Source organism: Herpailurus yagouaroundi, unplaced genomic scaffold (genome assembly GCF_014898765.1).
Source record: "Herpailurus yagouaroundi ecotype Mexico unplaced genomic scaffold, PumYag 140, whole genome shotgun sequence".
In the NCBI taxonomy this organism is placed as follows: Eukaryota; Metazoa; Chordata; class Mammalia; order Carnivora; family Felidae; genus Herpailurus; species Herpailurus yagouaroundi.
Window position 1 is genome coordinate 84,022,626 of NW_024412395.1, and position 20,855 is coordinate 84,043,480.

The 20,855-nt window shown below is 38.1% G+C and overlaps 1 protein-coding gene across 1 annotated transcript in view; it reads left to right on the top strand.

Annotated features, from left to right (window-relative positions):
- The window catches only part of PARD3B (par-3 family cell polarity regulator beta), a 1,026,938-nt gene that overhangs the window by 817,386 nt on the left and 188,697 nt on the right, over positions 1 to 20,855 (top strand). The window contains exon 30 of the mRNA XM_040474679.1: positions 5,556 to 5,666. Within this exon, the coding sequence (XP_040330613.1) occupies positions 5,556 to 5,666 (111 nt within the window). The remainder of the gene's footprint in view (positions 1 to 5,555; positions 5,667 to 20,855) is intronic.

Sequence of the window (20,855 nt, forward strand, 5' to 3'; positions counted from 1 at the left end):
GTGCCGTGTCTTCCACCCATAAGGCTTATCTCCAATCTTTGCTTGTTTGGAAGCTCTCACCCATACAGCCTTCGTGTAAGTGTCATTTCCCCACTGAAGACTTCCCCAACCAGTCTCCTATTATTATCTCTCCTAACACTCTTCATAGCACACAGCTTTTGTGTTTGGTTTTTTTTTTTTTTTGGTTTTTTGCAACTTACAATTGCATATTTATACTTGTTTGATGTCCAGCTCCTCCGTTAGAATGTAAATTCCATAGGGATAGTGTCTGGGTTTGTATCCCAATTCAACATCAGCCTATACTAAGCGCTTACGACAATGACTGACAGAGAGTATATATCTAATAAATATTTCTTAAACAAATGCATGAATGAAAGAAAAAAAGAAGATAGAAAGAAAGCCAGTTTTCCATAAAGCTGTTTCAAATAACCTCTTTATAGAAATGAACAGGGACAGGTGTTTTAAGCAAACTTATAATTCATGAAAGTCTAAATTTACATAAAGGGTATGTTGAAAGGTGATTTTTCCACTTTACAAAAAGATCCATCATAAGAGTCTTTAAACAGGCTTCCCAGGTACACAGAAAGTAAGATTTTATTGATGCAAACCATATGTTTGTACTGAATTCTTTAGGAAAATATCTTTTATATAAAGCAAAGTTGACCTATAAGCAATTTCCTTAAGGCACCTAGCCCAAAATGGCCAACTCTCAAATTTCCTAGGTAATAGATAATGGGAGGCCTGGAATGCAGGGGATATTTGAAACCCTAGAATGCAAAGCAGTAATTTTAGCCATTTAGAGCTCTTGTGACTTTTCTCACAAAAATAACTAATAGTGAAATGAATCAATGTATTTGAATCTCCCCACCTCCTCTTTCTGTATGTCCATGAATGTAAGAAAGGCTTGAAAGTAACCCCCAAATAGGCTGACATGGAGAGAACAAGGCTTACACGATTCACCAAATTGATGCTTTTCTTCCAACCTCCCCCCTCCCAACCCACCCATCACCACTACCACTGATAATTAAGTTGTCTGATTGCAAAATTGGAAAAAAGAATTCAGTGTGCTAATAAATAAAAGCAATTAACTTCTCTGGGTCTCAATTTCCTCTTCTTAACAATGTGGGAGTCCTTTTGAAGATTACTGTTTTATAATTCTGTTCTTGAACCTACCCAAACTTTACAAAATAAGGTAATTTATGACTGTTTTCTCTGTCTAATGAAATAAATTTCACAGCTATTTCTGTCCTTGTTCTTGGGAATTTTAATAAATGATCATGAGGTTTAAATCAAAACATTTATATTATTTGTGGAATTGGTTGATTTGACTGTTATTGATGGTTCTTGCTAAGAAGAAAATGCTTTGCAGAATTTACTTACAACTCACCTTTCTCAGACGTAGTCCACTATGGTGAAAACAAAGTAAGCTGTTTTTGAACTTCAGTACAAGTGAAATATTTTAGGAACAGGAAGAAAAAACAATTCACTGGTTGTGGTAATAAAGATCAAGGTAGACTAGGGTATAGGTTAGTTTTGCCCTTCAAAAACAAGACTTCTTTCATCTCAGAAATTCCAAACCTTCAAATTCAGAAGAAATATTTGGAACATAGAAGAAAAGCATGCCTAATATCTTGAGTTTTTGGCAACATTTTTGCCTTCATCATCTTCCTGGAACACTATTCTATCCTCGCTCCCCACAATTTTGATTTTTTTTGGCCCAATTTTACTATATTTGATGACATTTTGAGGGAAAATTATTTCTCTAAGTGATGTACAAAGGTATTCTCACATAAAGGAATTTAGAGTCATAATGTTGGTCCCTGAGACTCTTCTTCATGGGCATGAAAAGCTAAAGAATGTACTCATGAAAATGCACGTTGTTTATATAGCGCCTGCTTTGTAGGTTAAAGAGAGATCTTGAATATGTCAACAAATCTCCCTTATGCTTGGGAGTTAGTGATCTTTTATTTTGTCTGTATTTCTTTTTCTCTTCCCTAGTCTATAAATGATATTAGGTCATTTCTTCAGTGGGAAAGAAGAAAATACGTTAGGAATAAGAAGGAGGACCAGGAAAAAAAAGACTGGGGCTGATGGAGTGAAAATTCATAGCTGATTGACCCAAATCCCAAAACAAGACTGAATACAACAAAAGAATAGCAGTAGGAGCAAAGGCAGATGGTAAATGGCAGTGGGGAGAGAGAAGGTTCATGAGCAAGAATTTGCTAATTGAAATTGTAAATTGAAAAATTGTTTTAATTATTTATTTGTTTTGAGAGAGACAGGGAGAACAGCAGGGTAGGGGCAGAGAGAGGGGGACAGAAGATCCAAAGTGGGCTCTGCACTTACAGCAGAGAGCCCGATGTGGGGCTCGAGCGCCCGATGTGGGGCTCCAATGCCCGATGTGGGGCTCGAACTCACAAACCATGAGATCATGACCTGAGCCAAAGTTGGATGCTTAACCAACTGAGCCACCCAGGCACCCCTAAATTGACATTTTCACAGAAGAGTCAAGACTTGGAGAGGCTTCTGGGGAAAACGGGGTGCTTTGAACTCTGATAACAACAGAAATACAGAGATTAGCAAGGAGGTCTTCCAGTCAGTGCTGCCACTTGACCAACAACCTATGATTTGGATTGAAGCACAATCCTAAGAGAACAGATGTTTACCCATTTTTATGAAATTCTGAAGAAGACAGGAGTTTCAAGTTTATGAGTGGGGCCTTCATGTATGAGATTCTGACTCACTGTGTGTGTTGGGAGGTTGGGGGATGGGGACAGGGGGTGGGATGGGCAGTCAGCCTGAACGTGTGTAGAATCCTCAGGTTGCATAGATAGTTGGATGGCTACATAGATACATAGATGGGGTGAGCAAGCTAAAGATATACACACATTTACACACACAGAAGAAAAATTTGCAACTATTTAATAAGAAACAAAGAATAAATAGGATTTCCATAGTTTAACAAGAATCTTTTACTTCACTGAAGAATATACATACTTGAGTGACTTTTTTTCCTGGTTATTAGCAGAGTATCAAATTATTTTCCTTTTTTTCACGTACGTCATTACCAAAACCAAAGGAGATTGCTTCTAAAGAAAATCTGCTTGGGAAAATGCCTATTATTTAAGAATGTGTCCTAGTAATAACCATAGCTTTATTATTATTATTATTTCAGATGTGCAGTTTTATTTTAGTAAAAGTGGTAAGAAAGCACAATGCTGTTTTAAAGTATCATAATTGCAGGAAACCCTAGTGCGTTGTTGGTCCAAATGCAAACTGGTGCCGCCAATATGGAAATCAGCATGGAGGTTCCTTAAAAAATTGAAAAATGGAACTACACACACATGAAAAGATGCTCAACATCAGGGAAATGCAAACCAAAACCACAATGAGCTATCACCTCACCCCAGTCAGAATGGCTAAAATCAACAACACAAGAAACAACAGATATTGGCAAGGATGTGGAGAAAAAGGAACACTTGTGCACCGTTGGTGGGAATGCAAACTGGTGCAGCCACTGTAGAAAACAGTGTGGATGTTCCTCAAAAAGTTAAAAATAGAACTACACTACAATCCAGCAATTTCACTACTAGGTGTTTACCCAAAGAACACAAAAATACTAATTCAAAGGGATACATGTACCCTGCTGTTTATAGCAGTATTGTTTACAATAGCTAAATTATGGAAATAGCCCAAGTGACTGTCGACAAATGAATGAATAAAGAAGATGTGGTATATATATATACATACATACACACAAACATGTACACACACAGCCATAAAAAAGAATGAAATCTTGCCATTTGCAATGACATGGATGGAGCTAGAGAGTATTATGCTAAGTGAAATAAGTCAGAGAAAAACAAATACCATGTGATTTCACTCATGTGGAATTTAAGAAACAAAACAAACAAAGACCAAAAAAAAAGAGAGAAAGGCCAACCAAGAAACAGACTCTTAACTATAGAGAAGAAACTGATGGTCACCAGAGGGGAGGTGGATGAAGGTGGTGGGTGAAATAGGTGATGGGGACGAAGGAGTGCATTTGCTGTGATGAGCACTGGATGTTGTATGGAATTGTTGAATCACTATATTGTGCATCTGAAACTAATACCACACTGTATGTTAACTAACTGGAATTTACATAAAAGCTTTTAAAAAATGGAACTACCTTATGATCCAGCAATTCTACTTCTGGGTATGCATCCAAAGGAATTGACTTCAGGATCCCACAGAAATATCTCTACTCCCATGTTCATTGCAGCATTACTTAGAATAGCCAAGATATGGAAACCTCTGAATTGTCCAGCAACAGGTGAATGGATTAAGAAGCTGCAGTGTATATGTGTGTGTATATATGCATACATGTGCACATATATGAATATGTGTGTATATGTGTGTATATATATATACATACATATATATACACACACCTATGCACACACACACACACACACACACACACACACACACACACACACATGTACACTATGGATCTGAAAAAAGAAAACTCAGAGAAACAGAACAGGGTGGTAGTTACCAGAGGTTGGGGAGAGGGGAAACTTAGGAGACACTGGTCAAAAGGTGAAACTTTCTGTTATAAGATTAGCAAGTTTGGGATCTAATGGACAGCATGGTGATCACAGCTAATACTAACGATCTAATGTTACCAAGAGAGTAGCTCTTAAATACTCTCACAACAAAAAAGAAACTGTAACTGTGTGATGGGATGAAAGTGGTAGCCAGTACTGTGGTGGCAATCATTTTGCAACTTAGAAATATATCAAATCAGCAGTTGTACACATTAAACTTACACAATGTTATGCGTCAATCATGTCTCAGTGAGGCTGGAGGAAAAGAAATAAGGTATCATACTTGCCACTGTGCCAAAATTAGCTACAAATATGCCAGGCATCAAGGGGACTGAGAGCACACTAACACTGGGCTGATTTAGGAAGACTGGAGCTACATCCACAGAGTGAATGTAGCACGAAGGAGACAGTGCAGTAAAGGAGACAACCCAAGTTCTAATCCCGGGCCTTCCCCGGATTTATTGGGTGGCCAAGGCCCAAGGGCTCATTTGCAAAATGACAGCAGTAAACTAGGTGTTTGGCAAAGTCCCTTGAAGCACCATCATTATCTCTTCCCAGGAGTTTCAACTTTAAATGTCAAGGCCACTTGGGGCTCTGAAGGCCTGGTTAGGAGTTCGGTCAGTTTTGAGTTATATATTAATGATAACCTTTCAGTTCTAAAATTTCTAGGGAATTCATAGTTTGAGATTTTTAGTCTTTAACCACATGACTCTATGCATGCTGCACAATCAATATCTCAGTGGAAAGATGGAAGGAAGGAAGGACAAGAAGGAAAGAAGAGGGATTTAGTGACTATTACTTTTCCGCTTTCAGGATCTTATTTTACTTCCATTTTATGCAAAATGATCTTGTGCTACTTAGAATAAAGAATTACAGTTTGATGAGTTCATCTCATAAATATTTTAAATTTACCACCAAAAGAACATGGTTAGTGTTAACATCTTCTGCTTCATGTGTTTCTAGATTTGGAAAGAAGAAAGATGATAAGGGAGGCAAGGCTGAACAGAAGGGCACTCGGAAGCATGGCAGCCTGAGGGAAGAGGAACTGGAAAAAATGAAAGAAGAACGAGAAAGGTGAGCAGAAATGCTGAGCCCCTGATTTTGTTTGGGTCCATGGCCTGTGTTTAATTTGATTATTGCATCAGTCAGCTGGAGACATTTTATTTCAAGAAGCATAGACTTGAATACAAAAGCAAAGGTACCTGACGTAAAAGGAACCTGCCTTTCTGGGGAATTTTTAGTATATTTGGAGAAGAAATTAACTTTATGTTTTTATTATATCAGTACTTACAATTCCAAGATATCCTACCCCAGTTTTGACTATATCAATGTATATTTTTCCTATGGTTTAAACAATGAGGTTTTTTTTTCTAATAAAAAGGTCATTGTGATGTTGATGTTTAGAACTATCAAATTTCCATAGTCTGTTCCTAATTTTTGTCAAGCTGTTGTATGCCTTCTTAATTTTATTCTGCTAAATCCATTTGGGTGGTGTAATTTGAGAAGCTCATGTCCTTCATTTTTAAAAAGCCAGTGTCTTTTATTAGGCTATCAGCAAGTTGCAAAGTATGTTGCCCATCTGTTAAAGGGCCGGTTTCGTTTACTGAAATAATGACAGTTTGCAAGGACTGAATTCTCCTGTTTGAGGAGCTTAATGTTCCATTTGGACAAGAGGCCCTTCACTTATCTTTGAGGTTAACTCTACACTTACCGCACGTTGATGTGTAAATGTCTGATTTTGAAACATGTAATTGAATATTCATGTTTCTCCTGAAAATTCTTCACCTGCACAACTAAATGGATCTTGGAGAAAGATGGAGATTATGACAAAACTAGCATATCATTTTAAGCACTTGATTCTGACTTCATCATGCATGAAGTCAGATTTGTCCAGCTTGTCACTCGCTTATTAGTAACAGTAGTCCTTGTAGTTTTTAAAGTCAGTTCTTGTACTTATTTTAATACTCTAGTAACGTGTACTAAGAAAATCATACTTATACATCGTCCTTTCTAGCACAGAGCAGGCTGAATACCTACTGTTAACCTTTGACTTCTGTCTTGTAGTCTATTCCCATTGATAAAAGCTAACTTTATCAATAGCGAGGAAAGAAGCCCTATTTGGTCCTTTCTCATGCGAAAGTGGTTGATAAGCTGACTTCCAGGGTCAGCATGCAGGTAAAAGGAAATCAAGTGCTTTATATTGTTGCTGACTATTCACCTGACAGAGCTACCCCCAAAACTGGAATGATGAATTCTCCATCATAGTCCAAGATTCAGTAATCCTGTAACATAAAATGTAATGCAGGCTAAGATTTTAATGTGTATATTGGCAAAGGCATCCATGTGGTGCATCCACATCATAGATCTTTGCTGCTCCCCTGACTTCACTTACTGAGACACCATATCCTTGCCTCGTCTTCAGGAAACGGAGCTGTTCGCTAGAATTCAGACTTCACATTTTTTTGTAGCTCAATACTTGCTCGGGGTTGGGAGGGTTTACTCTTAGTAGCAAGGGAAATGTGTGCCAGCTAGAAAATTGATAACCCATAAAATTAGGTGGGTTGTCTTTAAGCAAGAGTTCATTTCCTTTCTGGTTTTGCCTTTAGGAAGCAGGTGCCTGAGGGAGTTTTGTTCTTAAAAGCAGGGCTGTAAATTCACCTCAGCTGGCTATATAGGCTTCGGGTCCAATTTTCTTAAAATATGTTTGGTCAAAACATTGAAAGAACTCTACTATTAGCCTCCACTTAGGCCAATTCCCACACATGAACACATAAAACACATCTGATATGGGTTTCCTAGAGACAACATTGTCTCAATCTTGTGTGAGGGGAAGAAGTTGGAGGAGTGGCTTTTATGGCTGGGTGCTGTAGAATTAATGACCGAGGGCATTTCAACCGTGCAGGAGCTGAGGGCCACAGAGGGTGGTGGTGGTGGCTGAACATTTGGCATTGCTCCCAAACCTTGAGTCCCATTTCTTGGCTCTCCATCATCCATAAGAAACCAATTCACAACCCTTAAAGAACTCAGTGAGTGTATTACTCTTTGTGACATGGCCACTGGAAAAAAAAAATAGAATATAATAAGAAACAGTGTATGAAAGTTCACAAAGTTGTCTTTTTTTCTAATGCCTTTGCAATTTGTTACCTTAAGATGATTCGAGCTGCCCTATTGCTTATTTGGTTCATCCTAGCTGTCATAGATACAATAGCTTTTCATTAACATATCCTTTCTTCGAAGGATTTAAAGCACTTAAATAAAATATATATTGTGCAGTGCTGGAGCCAGCTTGTATCAGCTTGTGATTTTTAAACTTTCAGGAATTTTGTGAGCTCGTCATTAAGCCGTTAGTAGTTTGAAATTGTTCATGGTGGGAGTATTTACACCACAAAAATTGGCAAATGCAATAAGTTGGGTTTGCTTTCTCAAAGAGCCAGTTAATCAGCATACCCCTGAGGGTTTATACCAACTCTATTTAGTGTATAACCAGGAAGAAATTGTCCAAAGTGGAGCATAAATTTAAAAATATTCATCCAAATCAAACCATATGACTTCTTCTAGCTGTGTTTCTCAAAGTGTAGTTCGTAGACCACTTGATGAAAATGAATCACGTGGGGAGCGTGTTAAAGATGTTTGAGTCCCATACCAGATTTACAGAATCAGAATCTTTGGAGTTAGAGCTCAGGCATCTGTATTTGAGAGGTAAGCTCAGTGTGATTCTTCAGCATTCTAAAGTCTGAGAACCACTAACTTGAAGGGACAGGATTTGGTTGGAACATTAAACTATCCTTATCCTATGAGAAAGGATGTGCAGAGGTTGTTTGTTTGTTTGTTTTTCCCCCAAGAGGACTGAATAAGCCATTCTAAAAGTATTGTCATCTTTTCTTATGGGTCCTCTTTGAAGCATTCTACCTTACTGGCATATTTTTTTGGCAACAAAAGAAAAACACTCGCCAGTGCTCACTCACCCAAGGGAATATGGATTGCTTACCCCCAGTACCACCCACGCACACAAAACTTAATTGCATGAAGAAAATTTTGGAGGCATAAAAAAAGCGTTAAGAAAACTAATATGATCATGCCTAATTCTACAACCACTATTAATATTTTGTGATCTTTTTTCCTATGTATGTATTTTCTTTTGAACTTGATATCTATGCTGCATATATAATATCCCACTTTTTCCACAGCATTATATTGTGAGCATTTCCCCATGTCATTAATGTGTTGAAAATATGCCATTCTGATGACTCTCTAATAGTCTGTGAGAGCAGTATACCATAACTTATTTATCTTCTATTGTCAAACATTTAGTCTGTTTCTATTTTTCTCTCTTCCAAATCATACTTTGATGAGCATGCAGATACAAAAGTCCTTATAGATGACCTCTTAAATGATATAATTCCTGTTCAATTTCCTTGTAACCGTTTTACCCAATGATTAATTTAATGTCAACTCTAAATTTTAGGATTATATTATCCCTCTTCACTCTCCTCATTATTTTTCTTATGATTTCCGTATCTCATTTCAACATATCCACATATTTAATTCCTGATAAGGAATTGTTTTGGTGCTATAGATGAATAGCCCATTCATAATTATAGCTATGAAAAGGTTAAAAAAAAAAAGCCATAACAGGTGGACTCCAAGTATAAGATTACATTGGAGGAATGCAGAATCCAGAACAGTGGTTCTCAGTTAAGGAGGGACACTGTTACTCCCAGTGAAACATTTGGCTGTATATGGAGACATTTTTGACTGTTACGGCTTCTAGGGAGGGAGGGGCATGATAAGGGGGTTGCTACAGCCAGGTGCTGGGTAGAGACCGGGAATGCAGCCAAACGTTCTACAATGCTCAAGGCAGCCCTGCTCCCTAACAATAAGTTATCTGCCTCAAACTGTCAATCGTGTGTAGGCTGAAAACCCTGTTCTAACCTCTGGACTTTACAAGTAAGGGCACTCTCCTGGACATTAGAATTTCCTTGTCTCATGTTTTCCTGTGGCTAACACAGAGAAATGTACACCACATGACATAACCCTAGAAGGATTAGTAGCTCTTTGAGGAATTGTACCCAAAGATTGCTAATGAGTATTTCCATCAATATAAACTTGCAAGACAAAGTTTTTCTTCAAAATTTAGTTTTTAACTCTGGCCCGCTGAGCATTGGCATCAATGCTGGTGATCAGATTGTGAATGCCAAGAAGCTGCAGGGGTTGATCATGTATATTGAGGACACAATCGTCTGGAACAATGGACTGAATCAAACATAAAAAAAAACTTAATTGGAGTAAGTGTAAAGTCTCGATTTTAGGCCCCAAAACAAACTGTACAAACACATGTGGAAGGTTTGACTTAATACCAAATATATGAAAGAAATTGCCTGATAGTTTTAGTTGAGGGCAAGTTTAGCATGAGTCAACATGAGGATATGCCTGCCAAAAACTTAATCCAGTCCTAGGCTGCATTACTGGAAGTTCATGTGCAAAATGAAGGAAGAAACAATAATTCTTGTTCTACACTACTCAGATCACACTTGGAATATCCCATTGCCTCTCTCACACACAGAATAACAGCAACTAAATCATATCTTTTGAAAAATGTTGAAGGACTGGGGAATACATAGCCTGCCTAGATAAGACTTAGTTGATTTCACAGGATCAAAGAACTTTCACATAAAAGAGGAATTAAATGTATTTTATAGCATCCATTCTGTCCTCTCTTTCTCTCTGCTTATTCATCCATTCATTTATTTTCTTGAGGATACTAATGGATAATCATCATTTCAAGAGAGGTAGTCTTGAGCTTAATAGAAGGGAAAACATCCTAACAATTCGAGTGTCACATGAGACAGTAAGTTTGTTGACACTGAAAATGTCTAATAAACTGATGATTACGATGAGAAAGGATTAGTGCATCAGGCAAGTATTGGACTGTATCAGAGTTTTATAAACTTCAGTCATTGATATAGTACCTTCATTATCCTCTTTATATTCATATATTCAAGTAGGTAAAATATATAGATGCAAAACTACATAAGTTAATATATCTACATTAAGCCACATAGTGTCTGAAATCATATTGTGTATCATTAATGCTGCATTTGTCCTTAGGTGATTTCTATGGATTTTCCCAGATCATAGGGTCTGAGAAATACATACATAAGTATATCCAAGTATAGAAACATTTGCTTTGAATTTCCTAGAGCAGCCTTTCTTGAGCTTGCCATAGCATTGGTTCAAGGCAGTGTTTGCACTATTCTTACCTGAGCGGATAAGCCCAAATTTCTTGCTCAAAATTGTGTGTGAGGATTTTCTTAGTCTCGTATCTGACTTCCTGAGCTAAGAACAGGTCCTCTCCTGATACAAGTCAAACAGTCCATTGCAGTGAAGCCCTGTTTTACATAAACTCATCATTTTGTTCATGCTTCGGTGAGATTGGCCATAATAAAACGTAAGTTCAAAATACCGGTATCCGTTGCTGGAAGGATGAATCCAATATTATATCCAATGATTATTTCCCCTAGAATTTTTTAATCAAGCTAAATTAAATTGACATTTTCCAAACATTCTGATTATATGGTGAGCCGAAAGCAAGAGATTGTCTTCACAAACCAGTAAACGTATTTTTGATGTTTAATTCTAAGACGTTAACGTACGTCTGTAACCTTCTCCAAAGTGTGAAATGAACCAGGCTCGTGGACCTACAAAGTACCTAACTACATGCGTGTTGCACTTGTATTGTTAATACCTTCTCAAAAGTCAGGTGGAGTTTGGTTAAGGAAAAATATGTCCCCCTCATTTATTTAGGATTATCGTACTGGGGGGAAAGTCTCCATTGACACCAAAAGGCTGTCTTCAATTAAAGTCCCATATTACTGACCCTGAAATGAAATTTCACTAAATGAAATCTCTTCCTGAAGGGGGGCACAGTTTAACAACATATGGGTTTGTGCTGTAAGATCTTCTCTTACTCTTATACCATGTCAGGGTTTCCTTTGCAAGGGAGCTCATTTACTGTGTTAATGAAACATTGTTTTTGCAGATCTTATTAGAATCTTAGCAGGATAAATGAGGAGATGAGGGGCAAAGAGGCAGCTCCCCCAGCTTCAGGGTTGAGAAGCATGAAAACATATGGCCCTTGTTTTCAACAACCGGCCTGAACGGAATGCCTAAGTGAGAGTGAAGCTAAGATTTAGGAAAGCTGATCAGTTTCAGCGGCTGAATTCAGGGCTCTTAGTTTTCTTTCCTTTAGGAAGCCTTCCAAGAGCTCCAGAGGCTTCTCTTTTGCCTTATCAACTGAGCTGCTTGTGGCCTATTCCCTTAGTTTAAATCAATACATGTGTTTTTGATATTTGGCAAACCAAGATTTAATTATGCAGCTGCAAGTTCCCCACATAAACGAAATTCATCTTAGAGAAATAAAAACATTCAGAAACCATTTATAGTTTCAGAATACAAGTGGGTGAAAATCTATTCCCAACCTCTCAGCATTTTATTTAATTATGGGAGATTTTTATGTTACTGGAAATTGAAATGAAAACCAGAATAAGGCTAGAGTGTATCCAATATTTGTTCATACTGAAAAGTGAGGATGCTTACTGTATTCTAAGAAGGACAAGGAAAGTATATTCTGAAATAATATTTTAGCTGTAGCCTGCATAAATGTGGCACTCCTAAATACATAGAGCGACAAATAGAATTGATAGGATTGTGTCATTATTGTATCCTAAAAAGAGTGCGTATTTTGTTAAAGAATCAGAGGGTTGTTTTCTTTAATTTGCCAAGAGACTCTCTATAATTAATTATTTACTGAACTTAAACTTTGGCACTATTTAAACTGTTGAAAACACCCATGTTTTGGCATGATTACATACAAATGATTAATTCAGCATGGTTTCACTCCTCACTGAATATCCCTGTCTTTTGCAGTAGAATTTGCTAGGTCCTGTGGTGTGGGCAAAATAAAATGTTGGAATGGTTCCCGGTCTTAATAGTCCCAATTTATTATTACCACTGAACCCTCGTCAGATCATGGACTGGATTAGATCCCAGTTTTTCAAAATGCCCCAATTTATGGCTCCCTTAGAATCCTGATAAAAATGTGTATTTGAATAAGGCTTTGGTTGGCTAAAAGAGATCCAGTTAATTACTTTTAGATTCTTATTAGATCATCACTGCATGGAAGTTAAGAAAAATATGACTAGATGGTGTTTCCCAGGACAAGGTCAGGGTCTCATTTTAGGCTGACAGAAAGAAGCTGTCAGATTTTTGTTTTTCATAGCACTAACCATCATGGTGAATGAAAAGATATTTGCCATATCCCAGTAATTACTATTGATGCTTGTGTTAGGGTAAGAATTGCCTTTTTTTCCTAGAATAAGAGTTAAAAGCAGAGCAGATGGGGCAGAGAGAGGGAAGACACCCCTACCACACCCCATTCAGAGTTCATCTTCCAAGATTTACCTTTTACTTTGAGGGGCGAAAGAGTGAGACACAGGGGAAAGGCAGGTGTCTTTAATCTCCGTACATTTATTTGCTCTTTGTAACATTTGTCTTCTCAGAATGCTTGTGGTCACCAGCAAAATTTGGCCCATTACTATATTCCAATAGACGAGATAGGAACACCTACATCCTGATGCCATGCCAGCATTTTTTATGAGCCAAAATCCTTTTATGGAATTAGAATCAATGTTAGAAGTGCTGTATTAGCAACTACTTGTCAGCTGAGCCGGATTAATACGTAAAATGAATCACTTGACTGGCATCCTTTCCAATAGTCATTTAGACAAACTTCTAAGATTAAAGTACACCAGCTCTTTTAAAAAGTGTTTTAAAAGGATACTCCTATATTCAAACACCCTGAAGTGATGTATTATATTATTGCATTCAATTGTGGTGCTGTTGAAATACATTCAGACAAGGAATTATACTAAACTACCCACAGTGATCTCATAGAAATGTTTAGAATGCCTAATCTGATAAACACTTGGGAAGAAGCTCTAAATTCTGTTGCTCTGGATATTTGGCTTTAGTATGCACATAAAAACATATTCAACATAATAAACAAACTTTGATACTTCACTGGATTTATGCCAATCAGAGATACAGATGTATTTGTTTCCGTGGAGGTTGTGTAGAGTGGAGGTGGAACTTGAGGAGAGAGAGAGCTTTTTTTTTTTTTCTTTTATTTTTGAGGGTGAGGGAGAGGGGGTGCAGAGAGAGAGGGAGAGAGAGAGAGAGAGAGAGAGAGAGAGAGAATCTCAAGCAGGCTCCCACCCCCAGTGCAGAGTCTGAAGCAGGGCTCAATTCCATGACCCTGGGATCATAGATTCCATGAGCCTGGGATCATAGTGTGAGCAGAAATCAAGAGTGGGTACTCAACCGACTAAGCCACCCAGGAGTCCCGGGGGAGAGCATTTCCCGCAAAAGGTTTGTTGACTGTGACTGGGTGGAAGGCCATTGGGTGGCTAGAACTTAGGAATGAGGGTTAAGTTTCCATTGTATTAGTTGTTTTCATGGGGGCTTTGCATTACCCACTTTGAGGATGTATTCCTAAAGTCCCTCTTATCATCATGAAATGAAATGAAAGTAATAATACTCGAAGACAACAGATGCATGTTGTCTGAATAAAATCCTTTTCAACTGCTCAGTTTTGTTTTGTTTTGTTTTGTTTTTCAAAGAAAAAAAATGAATGAATAAATAAAAGTTAAGTGAATCCAGAATATTTACTGTGGACCAGTCTGGTGCTGGACAGTATACAAGTAAAGTTAATTCTCTAAAAGTGCTCTGAAAAATGTGAACAAATTAAACTCATAAATCAAATAGCATTTTCCATAATTTCTAAGGTATCTCGTCTTTATTTCGTATTTGGACATATGCTATGTTGTATCCTGCTTTGGAAAGCATCCATGACAATACATCCGCTCTGGAACCCAGGATTAGTCATTGTTCACGTAGGCTGGTAAATTGTGCAAGTAGAAAAGATACTCAACCTATTATCTTCCAGAATCTGCTTCCCCCTCCCCCCTCACATTCTTTAGGTAGATATCCTAAACTCGGCCTGTGATTTGCAAACACCAAACTTTAAAAATGCTTTTCCAGGGCATCTGGGTGGCTCAGTCGGTTAAGCATCTGACTTTGGTTCAGGTCATGATCTCACAGATCATGAGTTTGAGCCCTGCATCGGGCTCTGTGCTGACAACTCAGAGCCTGGAGCCTGCTTCGGATTCTGTGTCTCCCCCCCCCCCCCCCACCTTCTCTCTCTGACCCTCCTCTGCTCATGCTCTCTCTCTTTCTCAAAAATAAAAAACATTAATATATATTAACATTAGTATGTATATGCTATTCCAAATTTCCTGGGAAGATTGTTTGCTTTGATTTGTTTGTTCGTTTGTTTATAACAAAGGTTTTCAACTGGCAGTGATTTTTCCCCCCAGGGGCATTTGATAATATCTAAAGTCATTTTTAGTTGTGCCCTAGCAGGGAGGTGCCACTGCAATCTGGTAGGTAGAAAACAAGGATGTTTCTCACCATCCTACAATACACAGGACAGTCCCCTACAATAAAGAATTACTCAGCCCCAAATGTCAGCTGTGCCCAAGTTGAGAAATCCTGTTTTAGATAAACAGATAATTAAACCCTGTTTTAGATAAACAGATAATTAGATAACATGGATGTATAGATATAAATCTGCTATGGATACTCGGTATATCTGTGGTTGGGCCTGAGGATGTGTATTTTAAAACCATTTCTCAAGTGATTGTTGTTTATAGCCATGTTGGAGACCAACTGGCCTAGGTGATAGCCCAGGGGAGGTATGTGGCCAAGTGGAAAGATTAGAAGACCCAGGACTGGGCCAACCTGGGTCAAAGTCCTGACTGAATGAACACGCTCTCAAGCTACTTAACTACTTTAAGCCTCTGTGTTCTGATCTGTTAAATGAGAACTCTGTCTCTCAGACTTTTGTAAAAAGCAATATTTACGAAGCAAGTGCCCGGTTCACTGTAGGTGCTCAGGGTCAGCTCTGAGGATTCGAGACCCCAGATAATCCATTCAGTAATCTTTGGGGGCCCAGAGCACTCAGACACACCATCTGTGAAAGTAGCTGAATTGGATACTGCCATGATGAAGAAGGCCAACTTGAATTCAGACTTTGCCTAGCTGGGCCTCAGGCCAGATACTTCCATTCAAGAAGCTTCTCCTCATTTCTTATTGATCACTGGTTGGAAGTTGCTCCTCAAGCCTAGTAAGCTTGGCATGAGATAGCTGCACAGGAGCGAGAGAGTGCTGGCTGCTGCCGGGGCTTGGCAGCCATAGAAACGAATTCAGGGCGGAGGGGCACAAATAGCTCGAGTAGCTGCCGGCCCCTCCAAGTCCACAAGGCCTGTGACAAGAGAACACTTGTAACCGCAGTCATTAAATTTGCAGAATCCTCACATTTGCATTCCTGTTACATGTATTGCATTGAGGGGTGGGGCATAACTCTTGTCTGCTAATATTTAGCATCCAGTCTAGAGTGGAAGCAGAACAAATGTGTCCATTGCTTCCCCGTCCACCCTCGCCCACCTGCCTGCCCTTGCTCTGTAATTTAATTACTTAATGACTTCACAGTGCATGTGAATTGACTTCGGATTGATGTCCAAAGGAATCTGACCCCTTTCCCAGGCTCAAACTCCTGCCTCGTTCTGCTTTGTGCGCTTTGTTTGATTTTAGTATTGAGAATTAAAGAGGTTGAAGTGGTTTCGGCTATGGCACAAAAGTTTGCTTTTCCAAGAGGTCACTTGAAAAGAACATTTTTTTTTAATAACAGTAATAACAATTGGCTGTTTAGAATAGAAACAGTAAGTATTCATGTTTTTGGAGGAACTTAAACAAATAATATTTTGTGAAATCTTGGTATCTTGAAGCAGAGATTGTTAAATGTGACAGGATGGAGAAAGTGGATTCATAATAATAGCTTTGATCATTCCTCTCTCCAGAATTTTCAATGGCCCTCTATTGCATACTACATACAGTCCAAACTCGTTGGCTGATATTTGACAATAGCCTAGCTTTCCAGTCATACTTTGTAGTCCTGGTCCAGATGGCCCACATACTCCACCACTCTAGAATGCTCACTCTTTTTGAGATGACCATAGCCCTTTCCCATCTCTGTGTCATTCCTAATATGGTTTCCCTGGTCCTTATTTGTCTACCCTCCCCCCCTGCCTCAGTTGGTCCAAATCAATGGAAAGTCAGTGAAACCTCACTTCTTCCATTACACCTTCCCAAACTACCTGGGTTGGAAGAAAAGTTTTCCACTAGATAACCTGGGTTAAGTAACTTATTTGCCAATCTTTAGTTTTGTTGACTGCAAAATGGCTGTATAACCATTGTAGCATCAAAAGAGTGTTGTGAAGAATCAACAAGACGCTGAAGCGAAGCATTCAGAGTAGTGCCAGGCACAGAGACATTCTATAAATGGTGAACCTGCCATTTTTCTCAGAGATGGTGTTTAGTTGAAAGAGAATGAGTATTAATATCAAATAGCAGTGGATTCAAAGTCTGATTCTTTTCTGTACTAGCTGTGTGACTGTGCATATTTTGCCAAACCTTTTGAACCTCAGCTTTCTCATTTGGAAAACTTTTTTTAAAAAGGGGAAATAATGTCTAGTTTCAGAGCGCCTGTGAAATTTACATGACGAAATACTTAAAACATCTAGAGCAGTACTTGGCACATGGTAGACACCCATTGTTCTTATTGTTCCTTTGCTGCACTGAATTGTAGATGTTTGTGATTACACACATGCCCTCTCTCCCTTACTAGCTTGTGATTTCCTTGAGTCAAGGACCACGTCATAACCATTTTTCTATTTCTCCCGGCATCTAATAAATTATGTTTCACAGAGTAGGCACTCAATAAGCAATTGTTGAATAATGGATGAATGAATGAATGAGCTGTACTGATTTTAATTTTATTTTTCAAGTGAATAATTGCTAGAATGGAACCAACAGGCAGGATAGGCTAAATCAATGGCCAACAAAGCTATATAGTTAGCAAAATAAGACTTTCCCCTGAGCTCTGAAGTGGCGTCAAGGAGCATGAGGTCATTTGTAAATGGCAGTAGAACAGTGGAAATGGATCACTGAGGCATAGTGGCCAGCCCATCAGGACTATCAACACCTGTTTCTGCATCACTGAACCAGGTCCTGAGAGACAAGCGAGTAAGGGAAAGTGAATGAAATCCGTCCATTCCACAAACAAATGAAAATGCTATGGACCTAAAGAGTTTGGGTTTTTTTTTTTAATTGGGCTTCTGTCCCCATCCTCTTCCAGTGGCTTCAATTCAACCAGTCGAAAATATTTTTAAGTACCATTCATTTCAGCCTTCGGAAATGAAAGATTTGCCTTTCATTCATTCAAACACCAAATTGGAGTGTGTAGATGAGAGACACTGTCCTTGGCTTATTCTCCATCAAAGGAGGATCTTTTCTGTGCTGCATGTGGAGCCGATTCAATCAGGATTCACGGAGCAGATTATATTTCAGGGGCAAGCATAAAAAACTGTAATGGAAATAGAGGTTCATGAAAAATGACAACAGCCATTTGTAATATACCAGATGCCATAGAGCTACTCTCTCAGGGAGGCCGTATTACTAAAATCCTAGTCCATAATTAGGAGTCCACATTGCCATTAAATTAGTGTCTTTATCTTACAAGATAATTCCTTATTATATACTCTCCTGCAATTTCGTGGGGTTTTTTTTCCTTGTCTAGATCCTAACTCTCATGAGGCATAGATTGCAACTTCTCCTTGTTTTATTTCCTACATCTCAGTAGAGAGAAGATATTTAGTGAAATCGTGAGTTGACTTAAAAGTGTAAAATAATATCAGGTTTACGGGGCGCCTGGGTGGCTCAGTCGGTTGGGCAACCGACTTCCACTCAGGGCATGATCTAGAGGTCCGTGAGTTTGAGCCCCGCATTGGGCTCTGTGCTGACAGCTCAGAGCCTGGAGCCTGTTTCAGATTCTGTGTCTCCCTCTCTCTCTGACCTTCCCCCATTCATGCTCTGTCTCTCTCTGTCTCAAAAATAAATAAACGTTAAAAAAAATTTTTTTTTTTAAAAATTGATAAACTCATAATAATCAGTGGGAAAATAATTAGTAAATATGTATTAAAATATCTTGCCTAAAATTCTTGCCTGCTTTTGAAAGTATAGTGCTCTGTTTAAAAATTACCCTGATTATAGGCACACCTGTGTGGCTCAGTCAGTTGAGTGTCTGACTCTTGATTTCAGCTCAGGTCATGACCACAGGGTCGTGGGATCAAGTCCTGCATTAGGTTCTACACTGAGCATGGAACCTGCTTAATATTTTCTCTCTCTCTCTCTCTCTCTCTCTCTCTCTCTCTCTGTGTGTGTGTGTCTTTTTCTCTCTCCCTCTGCCCCTCTCCCCTGCTTGTACTCTCTCTCTCTAAAAATAAAACAAAAAAATTTTAATTACACTGATTGTAATAATAAGCACCAGATTTGAAAAGTAAAGAACAAAAGTGTAGATAAGGAGTTGCTTGGACAAATCATTTTTTTAAATAACAGTGAACTCTATTATTGACAGTATCAACAGCTAATTAAAAATTCTATTAGTGAAGATGTAAAAGATGGCACATTTCCAATTCAGATAGACACTAAGGACACAGACATAATTGATATTTGTTCAATAATCCTAAAATGTTTCACAGTCTCTAATAGAAGCTATGATGGCCAGAGAAAGTTTCAAGTGCTAAAAAACATAGATTCCAGGCACTTAAAAATATTTTCAGATCAAATAATATGTCTTTGCAAAAAAAAAGTATGAGGTTTTAGCTGAATGAGCATCAAAGGATATTTTAGTGAATTGACTTTGTTTAAGAAAAAAGAAATCACCGAATCAGGGAAAACATATAGTGTAATTCGTATGTTTTTAATCTGGTTATAGTGGATGTAATAAGAAAGTCAAAAGAGGATAATTTACCACTTGGACTTTTAAACTTCAGAGCTGCATTTTGTAACACTCACATAAATGAATACGTATTTTTTAAAATTCTGGAATAACCATTAAATATTCCAGTTTGGAAAAACAAGATTCCAGTTTTAACAAGATGCTTCAGTAACATAGTTGGCTGCTTTTGACATCATTAAAGCCAAACTGAATATGTTCCTTTTTTGTACACAGCAGATTAAAAACTAGATGTAATTCTTCTAGTTTTTAACAGTTACTGTTTTTAGCAGTCACTGAGGAAGCCTAATTCTTTTCACCAGCAAACAAGAATTCTGTGCCAACAAAACTGGCATTATGCTAAAATATTCCCTACCTCAAATATGTATATTACGTAAGATAAAAATGGGTGCTTAATATCAATGACCAATTTATGATCATCAAATGAAAAATATTCTGAGGAAATAAACACTCTACTGGAGCTAGTCATGCAACCCTCATCGATCAATCCGAAATAACCTCCTGCAGATATCAATTACCGTGGTTCACACTACTGTTGCTTGCCTCTGCCCAAGTTCAAAGAAAAAAAAATTATGACATAATAAACCAATACGGAGTGTGAATCAAGATGGAAATTTAAGTTACCAAAGATATACTTAGAGATTTTGCTTCTTCATGGGAGAGAGGAACACATTTTGTTAAAAATGTGCCAATTAAGAAGGGAAAATTGAGAATCTCCAAATATCACAAAATAAAAATAAAACGTGTAGTATGTTTTTACAGCTTTCTGGAGCATTTGGAAACATATGAAACTACATAGACATGTTTATGATTCTATTTATACATTTATTTTTACATTGCCTTTAATGGATGCCATAGGAATTTTTCCATCTAAAGACAATTTCAGGCAGGGACTAGCTGCAAAGTGCTCCAGTTTTATTTTGTTACCTTGTGGCATCCGAGGGCATCTTTCTAGTATTAAGAGAACTTAGCTGATTGGAAGTTTTCCTGTTTGTGGGAATTTCTGTAATTCTGTGACCATGCACATAGCTGTGTGTGTGTGTGTGTGTGTGTGTGTGTGTGTGTGTGTGTGTGTGTATCTGTCTGTCTGTCTTTGGGAGATTGATAATTACTTTCATAGGTAATTTGCATACAGGTTTGATAACGCCTAGTACTACACTTCTCAGCCCCCTCTCCAGCATTTAATAACCATTCCTTGATTGATTGGAAAAGTAGTATTTTTCAAACATAAATGAATTATTGCACAATATCAGTTTGTATACTATTAAAAAGATATTCACGAAGAGAATTGG